This window comes from Colletes latitarsis, chromosome 11, assembly GCF_051014445.1.
Source record: "Colletes latitarsis isolate SP2378_abdomen chromosome 11, iyColLati1, whole genome shotgun sequence".
Classification (NCBI taxonomy): domain Eukaryota; kingdom Metazoa; phylum Arthropoda; class Insecta; order Hymenoptera; family Colletidae; genus Colletes; species Colletes latitarsis.
The window spans coordinates 23,040,721-23,056,140 of record NC_135144.1 but is presented as its reverse complement, the minus strand read 5'-3'; the positions used below and the strand labels follow the sequence as shown (position 1 = coordinate 23,056,140).

Below are 15,420 nucleotides of genomic sequence, written 5' to 3'. Positions count from 1 at the left end.
TATAATTACGTCTATCCTTAAGTTTTTAGGAATACCATCGTAATTGCCATGTTGGACGACAAACAGCCGTGATTATATAATCGTTTGCGTGCTCCGAAACGTCGTACAAACAACGGAAACCGGGATTTTAAACCCGATATCGAATAAATTAAAATTAATAAAATATATCCACGTAAAGCCACGACATACTTTCCAGTGTTCTTCAAATAAAATGCTACTTTTAAGTACTAATTTACGCAAGGTGTAAAATAAAATACACTATGCTTATATGGCTTTTATCCATCCTCGTTCTACTGCAATATTTATTTCTTCGCAAGAAAAGTGCTCGTAATTCGTACAAAAGTTATTCGTATACAATTTCGAAGTCAACAAAAACCGAGATCTATGTTTAGAGGGCTTTTTCCATCCACGCTCTGCTGCAATATTTATTTCTGACAAAAACACTGCTTTCGAATCGTACGAAAGCCACTCGTATAAAATTTCGAAGTCAACACAAAGTGTCTATAATTCACTCGTAAGGTCCTACGACACCGAAGATTTACAATTTCAAGAAGAAAGAGACTCAGAATTTATGTTTATGTAGTTTCTTTCCGTCTTCGAGGAGAACGGAAGCCAAAGTTTGGAGAGCTGTCAGTTTGGTAGCGATCAGGGGCGATAAAAATTCATCACCGTTTCGCGCGCTCCGATTTATCTCGTTGACTCGTTCGAGAAATGCTCGCGTCGGACAGCGAAGAACCGAGAATCTCGGGCTGACGACGTACTCACATATGCTGTCAGAACGCTCGCGAGAAATGGCGTCGAAGAAACGCGGGGAGAGGATGTTGGGGGGAGGCTGGGGGCAAAAAGGGCGCGGAGAAAGCGGGCGAGAAAACAAGATCACGGCACGAAGCGACCCGGGGATAGGGATTTCGGCCGCGCAGGGACTTAAACTTCCCCTGTGCCGCGAAAGTTGCTCCGTTAACTTCCCAAGAACTTCGTCCCATGAATAGTTTCGCGGGTATGAATCGCTGATGCGGCCGTCTTTCATCAGTTCCGCTCGACTCGACGCGCGGTTTAAATGAAAAAAGAAATTGACGCAATATCAATAGCGATACGCCGTACCCGCGCATCAAATTTCCAAGACCGCGATAACGACGGGCCTTCATTCATATTTATGATACCGCTAATTTTACATCGAAGTTACGCCGAGGAGCCAGACACTCGCGACGAAGATGAAAAGACGATGCTCGAGTTTCACGTTGACCTCATTAGCGATGCATCATTACGCCCGCAATAGATAAGCGAGACAAGCATTGGAACCCCACGGTTGGACCCTCGATGATCAATTCGAAGACAAACCAGAAATCGACGGGACCGATCGAATCTACAAAGTGCTGGAAGGTTTCTAGAATTTTCTATCGTTTTGAAATTTAACGTAGGTACGGATGATTTATAAATAATTGCGTTTAAGAATTTGATAACTTTTCTATTATGGTACTTTAGTTGCGAGAACGAGTGTATTTATCTATTGGGTTGCGCGATAAGTCAATTTTTTTATGGATCTTGACTTATTTTTGCTATTTTGGAACTCTTCGTTTTGTTTCATTAAAAAATCCAAATATGTGTATGTTTACTTTTTCTGTGTACTCGAGAACCTCGTAATGACGGGGTCTGATGAATACGGGAGAATTTCTGTCGTTGTAGGTGTATTTAATAACGTTTCTAACATTTTATAATTTGTACCCCCTAAATGGAACCGAAATCACAGCGCTTCAAAAAAGAATAAAAAAAAAATTATACTACATTGAAAAACATCTCGAATAAGAAGTAAAATTTTATTTTTTAAAGCTATCGAGATAATTTAATTTTAAAAGTCGAGTATGCGTGCGATTGAATACGAGTTGTTCTGGTATGTCCGACCATTATCTGCTGTTTCTACTTGCGCTGAAGTCCAAATCGCTGTACACGAATACACGATGAATTTTATATTTTATTTTCGAATGTGAACACATTCTTTATGTATACACATTGTTTTAACTGTTATATAAACGTACACTTTGCTTGTCATATACAGAAATATATAGATATATATGTCCGAAAAGAAACAATTTAATCAAAATCCAGATAATGTTTCGACTGCAAACCTTGATTATATTGTCTTTAACCGTGTTATTCTAAATAATGTGGAATAATTCGAAAAAGGATCTCTTCCGTAGCAATCACATTCTGTTTCTATCGTTTCAACATTATCAAAATCAAAATCATGATCCAAATCTGTATGATATTTTGCAACTGTGTCGCATAATCGATTTAAAACATTGATTTCGCGTTTACATATTTTTCCTTTTAATTTTCGTTTCGTCTGCCAATTATATATTTGTGTAACTTTATATTTTATGCTTCGAAACGCGGAACTAATCGAATAACGTATTGGGAGCATGGTTACGAACTTTAGAGTTATATTATTAAAAAAGTAGCAAAAAGTAGGAACTGATTTTCCTACTTGGTTTCCTACGTGGTGGAATTATGTTTAATTTGACGAATTAAAATAACTGCATACTAAAATTGGTTCTTTTAAAATTTAAAGTTCTAATAAATTTTGGTCAATTGTTTTTATTCTAAAATAAAGTGTGTACCTTCAAGATTCATACAGTACTACATGAAACCATTCTAATATCATTATTCCCTATAAGGAGAAACATGAACTGCAAAAACAGATTTCCAAAAGGAATAGAAACGTCGAGTTTCTCAGTAAAAATTAACCTATTTAAACAACAACCAGGGATAAATAACGTTTCAAAACGAAGATCATCAAGGATTTGCAAACTCAACGACACCTAAAGTAAAACGATCGTAGATCCAAATAGTGGTTTTCGAACACTGTGCGTCGCGACGATTCGGCGAACGGGACCCTTTCGAAACTACCCCCGATCGAACGAACGAAGACAGTGCTCGAAGGAGCAGAAGTAAGAGAACGGACGAGGGGGTGGAAAAGTTGACGTTAGTTGCCCGAATCATCGTCGAGAGGGATCATCTTCCCCCAAGGTCCGAGATACCATTAATTCACGTGGAGTATCGAAGATCGAAAAAGGGGTAGAAACCGGATGGGGAAAGGGACTTATCGCGATAGTTTTGGGGGTGGATTGGGGTGGGGGAGGAGGCATAGGCTCGCAATTGGGTTCGACTCGACGGAACTGAAAACTCAACTCGGCTCGGCTGAGCTCTCTAGCTGGCTCCAGCTATTGATCGAAGGCCGACCGGGGTCAGAGTAGCAGTGGACTACATCGGTACACCTACGAGTGCACGGTGCTCTACGTGTTGGTATGTGCACCCCTGCACACCAACGCGTCCCTGCACACGAACGGACAGCATCTATCCTCTCTAACCACCGACGCTACCGTACGAGCCACCAACGGCGTTGCGACGTCGCTATTTACTTTACCAGTTGTGCCTACTGGAATTCCGTGTAAATGCACAGGAACGTTTCGCTAACTCCGTTCGCGAAGAGTTTATCGCGAACGTATTAACGACGTCGACGTAATCCTCGGAGCAAACTTCGACCCCTGAATGCACGGGGAGGCAAATACGCTCAAAAAGAACCGCTCTCCGCTCCGTTCCTCCTGAAATACCAAACGGAGACGCCGCTTCGGATTCTTAAATCGAATCGAGACGATTCGCAGTTCGAGGGAACTATTTTTTATTTTATTTATTTTTATCATTAGTGTAGCGACTGTTTATTAACGGTGAACGGAGAGAAGTTCGAAACCTTAAATCAAACTTTTGATTCAAGCTGAATTTATACGCGAGGAAATAGCCTTGACAGAGGATTGTACATTTGAATTTTTGTTTCGTTGCCAAATTTCTGGACGAGTTCGCGTCAGTAAATAGCTTTGAGAAGTAAAAAGTTGTGTAATTTACTTTTTCTACCGTGAGTGATTATTTTTTTTTGTTTAAGATGACGTACGTATGTTCACAGCCTTAAATGGAATCATTGCTAAATATGCATTGTTATTTTATTTTTTCTTTAGAGATCCAAGAATTTGAATTTTTGTTGAAATTGCACACGAGTTTACACAAGGAAAGAGTTTTGACAAATAAAAGACTGTACATTCTACGTTTTATATTTCAAATATTGATTCTTTTCAAAAACGACCTAAACGGGCATGTAATTTCAGAATTTGAAATGGAATTGTTGCTTTTGTACTCGAGTTGCGCCGGAAAATAACCGTAACGAGTACAATATTGTACGTTTTATTCTTTGTACATTAAATTATGGGGCCGAACGGAGACATAACTTTTGGAATCTTAAATCGAATCGTTAAATTTGCACGAGTCCACGTCTGGAGCTATAAATATAGACTCGTTCCAAAGATGATGCAAAAAATGAAACCAAGCGGAACGTTATTTGGTTTGATGGTGAACGTAAGCGTACCTTTAGAATCGAAAATCGGATTGTTGCCAAATTTGTAAACGAATTCGCAACAGAATATAGCCTCGAAGGATAAGAAATTGTATATTTTACGTTTCGTACTTTAAGCGACTTTTTGAACTGTTCGGTTTAATGGCTAACGAAGACGTTACTCGAGAATTTTACGTTTTATACGCGTATTCGCATCAAAATATAAACGAACAAAACATTGTATATTTCACTATTCCTATTTTAAATATTTATAGACTTTTAGAAATTGTTACTACATTTTTATACGAATCTGCGTTGAGTTTAGACAAAAAAAATACACTACATTTTAAATATTGAATCTTTTAGAACAATCCAGGACCGTGTGGAACGATCTTTGCTTTACCCAATCGAATTGTTGTTATATCTATGCACAAATTCGCGGTAGCCATCGATTAAAAGATTGTATATTGTACCTTTAACATTTTAAATATTAACCTTTTTAAATACGATCCGAGAAATATAACCGAAGAGATGCTCGTCAAGATTACCTCCTAACTCGTATTGTTATTGAATTCGTACACCATTTTTTAAACAAATTCATAAATGTATCCGAAGTTGCTTTGCTCTGAACGACTGTTACTTCAATGGACTCTTAAAATAGTACACACGCAACGTATGGCACAGAGACATAGGCACTGTTGTACTATTCCCGATATCCGTCTGACCATATACTGTCTATTTTCCCTTACACTCTACAAGTTCCCTACATTCCGTTGCATTACATTTTATTGTCGTTAAACATCTTTATTACGCCCATAAGTAAAGTATCCATATATATTATAGCATATAAATTAATTTGACATTACCGAAAAAAAGAAAATAATATATGTGTGGATCGTTTTGAAAATTATTTTGAGTAAACGTTACACGTTGAATCGATTAATGTTTAAAAACAAATGTATAAAAGTATGGACAGACGCGTCTGAAATGTTCAAGCCGTATCACAGTTCGCTCTGTTCGAGAGGTTTGTAAATTTCGTTCTACGTAGGATGCGAAAGGGCTCTTTATGCGACAAAGTGAAAACTCTTTGTAGCACAGTTAGCGGAACACTCTCTATACCCAGTTGGTGCAGCTAGAAAGCGCATGCTCTTTTGTTGGAATTCGACTGGAACTTTTTTATTGCCCGTTTTTCAGTCGCGAGGCCGTGCTAGTTGAATTCTGCTTTTCACGTTTTCCTTAATTGAGAGCGGACGTCCAGGGTTCGGGCATACGAAGTACCCTCTAATTTTGTTGTCGAATTTACAATTTAGAACAGTCGTAGCTCTTTCAAATTGAACGATATACAGAGCGTATCTAGCAACTGGGACGGACCACAACTATATTCTAAACGAAGTTAAAAAGTAGCGATACAGAACAATTTTTCGACGCTTAATTCGGCTCTATCTAGCAAACTATACTGTAAAGCTTTGTCTAATAAAAGACAAGAGATATCTTAATTCATTTTTTTATGACTGCTCGTAAACTTTAAAAATGTCCTTTCGACTACGTGTTCTTAGTAATTACTTATTAGTTTAAACTTCCAGAGGGCCTAATAATCCATTTAAGGGTTAATTTATTGCATCTTTTCGTTTCACCAAAATTTGAAATCTTTTTATCATTTAAAATTTAAGGAACATGTAGTTGAAAGCAAATGTCAAAATTTCATAAATTTTCTATGTTACGAGTAGCGCTGCAATATCAAAGAATAAAATGAAATATTGATTTACAGTTGTCCATGACTAAAACAGAGTTGTAATCAAATACGTCACACATTTGTTTCTTTTTTTGGTTACTGATTACTGTCAGTAATATTAATCTGAGAAAGAAACAGAGAATCGTTTGGGATGAAATTGGAATCGTGACTTTTCGACTCACCTCGTTGGTGTTCCATCGGTGCCTCTGAGTTGGAAAATGCTCGGCTCGTGGCAGGGTCTCCAAATTATCCGGAAGTTTTATCGGATCCCCATCTAAACAGACCAATAAAGACGCGATGAAAATGCTAACCCCGAAGGTCTGATATTTCGCGAGGAACGGTTTCCAATATTCCAGAGAAATTCGATATCCCCGACGGTTTCGCTTGCTACCGGCCCGGTTAACTGTCGTTCGAGTGCCCCCTCGTAATCCGATCGTTCCCGGTTATCGCGCGAGTCACAGTAATTCGTGCTCGATTTATTCATTTCAACGAAAGCTCAGACGTTCGCACAACGCATCGTTAGTCGTGTTTATATACAACGGATCGAAGCTGTTATCGATCCCCCGACGCGAAAAGCCCCTTTCTCGCACCGGGCGCAAGAAAACGACACTCGCGAAAGTAATGCACCGTTCACGTGCACAACCTTACGCCGAGATATTCAAATACGTAATTAATTCGAAGAGAAAACAGAGCCAAGGAAAGTTTTCTATTTTTACGCACGACGACCACGAAGCTCGCGCGCGATACGCGTATTCGTTTACCGAACGATTTTTCGAAATTTCGCATAAATTCCACCGAATAAATAACGCGTATCGACGTTTCGAGACGTTAAGGAAAACTGGATCGTTATAGATATCGCGGTGCAGCTGCGCTTTCTCGGTACCGTTCGTAATTTATTGCCGATACCTTCTGCGCGTTATGAATTTTCGGGCCATAAAGATGACCGATACCTCAATTTCGACGGAACGATCGAACGGGCGTGAAACGGCCGACTATTGAAAGGAACGTGTAAAATAAATCGTAAACGACGGCGGTGCAAAAAGCGCGATACTTTGAGAAAGAAAAATATGCGCGAATAGGAGAGACACCCCAGTCCGCCATAGAGACCTGGCACAGAGAAACATCCGTACGGAGGCTCTCTGTCTCTCTTTCTGGTTGCAGGAGTAAGGATCAGGACTCACTTGCAGCGAGCGGCGTCGGGTAGGTTGCGTGATAGACGACACGCTGCGGATTCGAATGATTGTAGCCCGCCATTTCCGTGGCGCTCGTCCGAGCTACCGCTTCCTGGATCTTAACGATCGTGGCCGATCGTCATCGTCCTTGGACGTACGCGTAGCGCGATCGTTGCTGTGCTCTCGCTGGCATCCCCGGGCTCCTCGTGTGTCTGGACGTGCGTGCTGCTGACACGGCGACTCGACCGTGGTCGGTGCTCGCGATCCTGGACCGTGACAGGCTGCGGGGGCACTCTTTTTGTCAGGATAGCTTGCTGCCGGGTTCTAGGATGGAAACACGACTCGCTTGACGTTGTCCTCTGCGTGAGGCTCGTGCACGTGGGCAGTGGTTCCCCTTAGAACGGCAGGACATATCCCCCGAAGGATCGTGTACGCGAGCCAGCTTGTCCTTTCGACAACGTCCCTCTCTACCCTCGGTTCAGAGTCAACAAATTTCTACCGATGCCTTCGAAGAAAACGACCACGATCAGCACGCGTTTATTTCTTTTGTTTTAACGAAACGTAGTACCGCGAACGCGACGTGCACACGGGGACAACACACGTGGAGGACGCGTGGACACGATATATCCGCGACGAAGAATCGAAACTCCTCCCGTCGCACTTTTTCGCTCCCTTCCCTTTCTCCTCTTGTTCACTTCCCGGACAGCTTCTTGGTGCTAGTATAAAAAAACTGGAGCCCCGATCGTGTTACCGGAATTCTCGCAAAACTTCCCTCTCCGCCTAGACTTCTTCGACTTTGGATCTCGGTATCTTCGTCGACGCCTCGGTGTCCTCGTACCTTATTTTCCAAATTCTCTCTGACTCTCTCTCGACCCCAGACACGCATACACTCACGCCAGCACACGCACACTCACACGCACACACGCACGTTTGTTCTTTCCCTGTCTCGCCTACCCCGCCTTCCTCCCTTTCCTTTTTTTGTTTATTATTTGTTTCTTTTTTTCGTTTGTTGTGCGTTCCGGAGCTCTTATTCTTCTTATATCCTAGGTTACAACACTGAACCCGTCCCCACCGCAGGGACAAAATAATGTAAGGGTCACACAGAATACAGAGAGAACTTAAAAACCCGAGATTTCGCCCGCGGCCAGACGCGTGATTTACGATCGCCCTTCGCGCGTTCTTACGTCCTTTGGTGGCTCTTTTCTTTTCTTTTTCCCTTTTTCGATCTCTTCCTTCGCTGTCCTTTCCGCGTCTCGCGCCTCCTCGCTGCCTTTACCACTGTCCCCGGTCTCTTACTCGGCACGCGCGCCTCTCGCTCTTCCCGAACCGGTGGTAGACTCGCAAAACGGACGTTTTCCTCTCCCTTCGAGGCCTCTCTCCTTTCGTTCCAAATATTCGCTTATCCTCGTGTCCTCCTCTCAGTCGCGTTTATCAGGCTTCGTAAACGATCGCTTTTACAGGGGACTGGAAATAGTTTTTAACGTTTTTGTCGTTTTGCGGTTCCGTGTTCTTGTTTTGTTGTTGTTGTTAAATCGTATATTTTTTTTTTTTCTTTTGTATACAGAAGTCTAAAAGTTTTCCTTTCTTAATGAGTAGGTAAGAGAGACTTTTAGGAGACGTTGCTGTGTATTATTTGCGTGTTATTTAGTGTTATTTACAAATATGTATGTTTTTGTTTTGTTAATAAAATAGGTTCAAATTAGTCTTTGGCCCCGCGTGTCTGCTCCCGAGCGGCGGGAGCCGCAGAGTGAGCCAACCCGCGACTCTCGACCTCCGTCCATCGCCCCTCTTTTCGTCCTTCCGCGACTCCCCTCGCCCCCTACCCTCTCGTGTTCCGCCATTTCATAGCCCCCAGACCCCCACCATCGAGGCCAGTCCGACTATCCCAGCACCAGCCACAGCCCCTGTCTGCCGAATCCCTTTTCCTTCACCCCCACCGACCCCCCACCCCCCTATTCCTCCCTACTCCTCTCCGCGACTGCCCTCTCCAGCGTTCCACCCCACCATCGCGACCCCCAGTTTCCACTACCGTGTTTCTGCTAGACTATGTGCGTGTACGTGTGTGTGTGTGTGTGTGCGTGCGCGCGCGCGTGTGTATGCAGGGATGCACACCGAGCCAATTCCGCGGAGAACCCGCCGATGCTACCCTCTGTGGAAAACTCCGTCGGAGTTGTAAATTAAGGATTACCGAGGATGCAAATTAATGCCTAAGCGCGCACGTTTCTACCTACTGCGCGCTTTCTACGACGCGTTGCGACTGGTCCTCTTTCCGTGGCCCCCCGGAATCTCTCATCCTACGCGGACCGAGAAACGAAGTGTTGCTCCGTCGGGCCGCGATAATCGATTGTTATCCGACCTTCTGCGGCATACGGAGCCACGCGGAACGAGAACCCGGTGGTTCCGTCCGAGCTCTCGGATTTCGCGGTTTACACGGCCCCGCGGATTTACCGGAGGCTTTGGGTCGAGCCCCGGGGAAACGGTACGCGTCGTCACCAAAAAAAAAGTTACCTGTTTTCTTTAATTAGCCGGAACGGGGGTCGAGCTAGCTTCAACGATAAATCGTCACCGCGTAGAGGAGAGAAGGAACGTTAAAAAATGCAAAATTCCAGGGGGGGGGGCGAGGGTGACATCCTTCCGACAGCCGTCGATATTTGCGTCCCGGGAACGTCCCGACAGAGAAAGCGTAAAAAGGTAAAAAGGGTGGAATCGAACGTTCCGGCAACGGTTAACAAATCGAAATCGCCCGGAACGAAAAAGAAAGAGGAACTCTCCGGAGACGGACGGGGCAGAGTAAAAAAAAAAAAGAAAACCTCCCCGAGCGAATAAGAGAGAAATGTTGAGCAGATTCTCCGTCCCCCTGTTCGGGGACATGTAGGCGCATAGCCCCGTCGTCCTCCATCCCCCGTTTCCATCCGAGACCCCTAAACCATATTCCGCTCACAACCTACGGAAGCCGTGGGTTATAACCGTGCTGCCTTCGCGCCTGGCACACGTACACTCCACACGTGTGCAATGACAGCCTTTGCAGCAGGACTTGCAAGCTAGGCTATACGACGCTATAAGCAGGGCATGACACAGCATACATCGGATTCTCGCAGAAGGTTCGCGTCGAATTTTAATGGAGGTGCTGCCATCTCTCAGTGACCCCTGCAAACGGACCTCTATAGGTATCGGGCGAAAGAGGAACGGAAAAATAAAAGACAAGGGAAAAAGAGAGTCGACGGAGAGGGGAGGGGGTGGTTGGGATGGAGGGGGCCAGGGGTTGAAATCACTCGGGCGTCAGGCACGAGACCACCCTATCGCGGATCTGATTAATGGATGGGATTCACGGGCGCGTATTTATATGGATTTAAGCGGCGCTGAGCGGCACGCACACGCTCGACGCATCGCGCTTGGTAAACGGTTAGGTCTGAATTAGGCTTTCGGGAGCGTGTGCGGTCTGTTTACACAGACGCGCGCGCACCGTGGCATGTGCAGTCTAGCACACGGACCAGGGGGTGGGTGGGGTGGGCTCGTAGATTTTCTCGCGTAAGCTCGTAATTTATCCAGGAACTCGTAATCGAGCGGATCCCGTAACGAGGCGCGTTTGCTGACGAAATGAAATAAGCCTCGGGGATCGTCCATTCTTCCCCCGATTTATCGACAGTTTTGTTTTATCGGTCGGGGGATCGGTTTTTTAACGATGTAGTCGCTAATGGGACGAGAATGGTCTCACGTTTTCACTTTTTCCACCGTCCCCCCCCCCTCCCCCTCTTTTCTGGTCTCGTTGCACGGTTGGCGTCCTCCGCGTCGCGACGCCACTCCGGAGGAGCCACCCCCTGCGACGAGATCGAGACAGTTACGGTGAAATAAGCGTGCTACGCGAAAGTGGAACGCGTACACCGGCCGTCCGGTCAGAAATGATCGCTATTGTTTCCGCGGGAGCTGGACCGCCAACTAATTTTTGGTATCGCGCCGAGTTTGCTCGCGTGCTCCGCGGTTCCGCGTGATTTGCGACCGACCGTCGAAATGGAACCGTTGCGCGCACGGCCGAATTCGTTCGCGGTGGATTTATCGTTTCGAGCGCGGAAGAATGCCGCCCCTTTACCGAGGACCGTCGCATTAACGTTCTGATACCGCGTGGCTCCGTTCACAAAAGAGAGAATCGGCGACTATAAATCGCGACCGACGAACCACCCTTCGAAGGTACCGCTAATTGTTTCGAAATGCCGATAGGCAGGGGCTCTGGCGATAATTCGCGAAGCTGCACCGGAGATTTCAATGTTTTTCAATCCCTTTTATTTAAAATTTTACAAACGTATACTAATTTAACCCCTTGCCATACAATGACTTGTCTGACTCGTCACAAGTTCAATAAATTAAAATCAACACATTTTTACATTCACGAGGTATTTGTAAAACAAATCTATTTTTTCCGTGACCATTCCTTGTACGAACAAATTTAAACAAAATTAAATAGTACATGTTTGAAAAATTATTTCGAATTAAAACGTAAGTCAAGGGGTTAATTTTGTTTAAATTTATTTGCAGGGAAACCCAGGCGTGGAATTATTGCACATCATTTACGAAACACTGCGTTGCCACTCTGTGCTCAATCCTCCTGAACTCGCATGATTTTTCATCGCGGAACGACTACCGGTCTACAAAGCCAACCGCTAGTACTAAGTACAATCGAATCAGTATATAGAACTGTTTTTACTTACTGCTTTTATTCTTAATTAACGAGAAAGATGTCCTGCGATTAAACTATGCGAAAGATATTTAATTAATCAGTCTTTAATAAAGGAAAGGTCTTTAGACCGCCCGCCAACGAGGGTGCATAGTTTATGTCACGGTCCTATTTAACCTCTGACCCAGCCGTAAACCTGTCGAAAGCCAAACGGCCACCGAGAAACGAATACTATCTGCCTTCGAAACAATCTTAGAGTCTCGACTCTGACGAAAAACACAACATAATTACCCTGGTGGAAATTGAAAATAAAGAAAATATAAAACAAACAAACTTTCAAATTAAGTATATGGAATATTTTTAGCAGCGAACTAAGAAATCTGTAGGTATAACAAAATACACGAAAAAATAATTACATATGACACTAAAAAGCATCCATTGGATCTATTTAAGTACGTAACAGATACAAATACACATTATAGCTGCTTTCACATTTCGTCTACGATCGTTTAATATTACGACAATGGACCAAACGTTAATAAAACAAAATAGTGTATCAGCGAATAAGGGTGTTACACAACCTAACGGAACTTGATCTTAACTCGCAATGTAACAGACACAAAAACAGGAGGAATACGATGAACAAAAAAAATGTAACCTTAACGCGGAGGAATTTTTATTAATGTTTATTTAGGTCGACGCACGAGGCTGAAAGGGCTAATAACCCAACATCCCCTCACGCGTTAAATGCGACGTAAATAGAACCGTCGCCCGTTCATCCCTCGTCGCTTTGTCCAATGACCTTAAGGAACGAGAAAATTATTTGAATTAACGAGAAACTGTCAACGATACGATCTTCTTACCGATTGTACGATTCCGCGAACGAGACCTTCATCGAGTCACTTAAGTAAATTGGGAATGTTAATCGGATTTGATTGCTGGCCAGATCCCCGATGATCGACTGGTGGCGGCCGACCCGGGACCGAACGAAAGAACGAGAATGGAGAAATTAAACGGGTCGAAGAAAAGAAAATGAAAGAAAGGAAGTTTCCCAAGTGTGACGCTCGCTTTTTAATTGGCTCTTTGAACAGCGATAGCGGTTCGAATACCGAATCTAGCGACGGATACTTTCGAAACATGAGATTCAGTGTATATTAAAAACAGAAAAAAAAAATCATTTTACCTATTATTTCGAATTTTCCTACGTTCGCGTGTACCGACAATATTAAATGCAGTCGTCCGCATTCTGATACGAAAATCGACGTCAAACTACAGTTTTACGTTGCTCTGATAAAACCACTCAGCTAATGCATCCGGTTCAACGAAAGGGTACAATTCAAAAATGTCGTTCCATATGCAGGTTTCGAAAACTTTTTTCCGCGCTAAAAAAAAGTCTAATTTGGTAATCTACGTCCACTCGGTATCCAGTTCGTCGGATACAGAATCAAATTTCTTATCTCAAGGCGACTATGTAAATTTGGTGCAACACTTTTCTCAAAAATGTTTCTTTACTAACCATCGTTCGTGTTCTTATATTTGCACGTTGAATAAATAAAGTTGAAAGTCTACTTTCCTTAAATTTGACTTTTTACGTATGGATCCGTTCACGACAATTATTAAATTTTTGCAAGCAGTATAAATACTAATTAGGTCCTTTCTGCCACGTTTGTGGTGCACAACGTTGGTATGGCCTACATTCTTCTACGGTAAGTATCATCCAAATTTACGTAGAAATTATAATGAAAGGAATAAATAAACGTAATGCGCGCTTTGGTCGTACGACCAATGCACAGTAACAAGTTATAACTTACACTTTCGAAGAATTCATTATTTAAGGGTTTAAGTACAGAATTGTGTAACAAACAACAGAGAAATTAACACATTACTATGTACTATGTATTATTTATGTTTTTCTGACTGAATACATCACAAGTAGTTAATTTAAAAGCTTATTTTTGTCGTACAGGAAAATTTTAATAAAAATGCCCTGTCATCTTGTTCGTTAAACGTAAATTATTAACACTATAACGTTAACCCCTTGCATTACGATTTATTTTCAAGCAAACGTGTTTACTCAGACTGTTTAATTGTCCACGCAATCATTGTGAACAAAGCCAAAGTGGTTCAATTTTTATAAAATTTCTAAACATTTCAAAAGTTGAGTTTGCGCTGCAAAGAATCAATATCTTCGATTTACTACGAATTCTACGTACTATGAAAATGTACCTTCGCGTAAACTGACATTTCGATTAAATTTAAACAACGTAAAATGATTTGTAAAAACGTTCAACGATAAACAATACGGCGGCGCAAAGAAGAATTAATCGTCGTCCGGGCGGTGCACGGAACCCGCCCACGAAAAAAAGAATGGCGGTTTGGCAGACGCACGCCTATATCAATTATGCCAGGGGTTCGTCTGCCAAGGTTCCGCTCGCAGAACGGAAGATGGATATCCTCGAGTCTTCGTCGCTAAACGTTTCCCTAAACTATCGACTGTACGCGCTTTGAAACGGCGCTAAAAAAACGTCGTTAGGTACGGTGTTTCGGTTGAAAAGCGAGCTTCTAACGAGACGCGAGGGCAAAGAAAAACAGTCGCGAGGGGTTGCGATCCGTGGAACGACGGATCGAAGGATGGGAAAGATAAAGGCAAAACGTCAAGGTGGAGAAGGGGGGAGGAGGTTGGAAATTGCAAAAGAGGGTGGAAAAGAAAGAGAAAGGAGGCTCGACCTCGTGGATTTCGCGGCGCAAACGGGGCAGGCGCGAGGCGATCAATTACGTAACTCGATAAAACTGGGTCACGTGTCAAAGTGCGGAGCCATCCCCAAGGTGTCCAACTTTTTGGTATAAGCTCGTAAATTACCAGTCAGCTAGCTGCCGCTACCCCCACGGCTTTAAATAGAACGTTGGCAGAGGCTCCTGTCCAACTATTTCTCCCTTTTCCCTCCTCCCCCCTCCCACCGTTTCGCCCATTCTCTGTACCCCCGCCCCGATTCTACCCTCGTCCTGCCCTCCCTCGATTCCTTGCCCCTTTGTCCCTCGTCCGGGGGCCCTTCTTGTGTTCCTTTATCACGTAGATCGCTCTTCGTTTCGTCGAACACGGGGCAAAGTTAGCCGGACACGTAAGTCGCCGGTCGTTAGTCGCCCGACGACGATAGCTCGTCGAGCTATCCCTACGAACGAGCAAACGAGAGAAAGCTATACGAGAAGAGAGAGAGAGAATAAGAGTCTTCGAGGACGGAGAGGCGACAGAAAGAGAAAGAGCGACTCTGTGTAAGTGTTCCGTTGCAAGCTAGACCGAAGAGAAAGAGGGAGAAGGAAGGTTCCAACGAGAGAAACAGAGAGAGAGTGAGTGAGAGAGAGAGAGAGCGCGTGACGGCAGGAAAGCTAAGACAATCAATAAGATCGCCCGGTCTGAAGGAGCTCGTGCACGGATTCGTCGAGTTTGCTTCGGTTCTTCCTGCCGGGGACC

General features: G+C 43.7%; 1 protein-coding gene across 7 annotated transcripts in view; it reads right to left on the bottom strand.

Moving 5' to 3' along the window:
• The window catches only part of Camta (Calmodulin-binding transcription activator), a 75,363-nt gene that overhangs the window by 25,424 nt on the left and 34,519 nt on the right, over positions 1-15,420 (bottom strand). For 6 of the 7 annotated variants that reach the window (XM_076776734.1, XM_076776735.1, XM_076776733.1 and 3 more), the window contains exon 4: positions 6,293-6,384. In XM_076776734.1, coding sequence (XP_076632849.1) covers positions 6,293-6,384 — 92 coding nt within the window. Of the gene's footprint in view, positions 1-6,292; positions 6,385-7,291; positions 9,051-15,420 lie in introns of those variants that run through there. The other variant, XM_076776739.1, reaches the window with a different exon arrangement.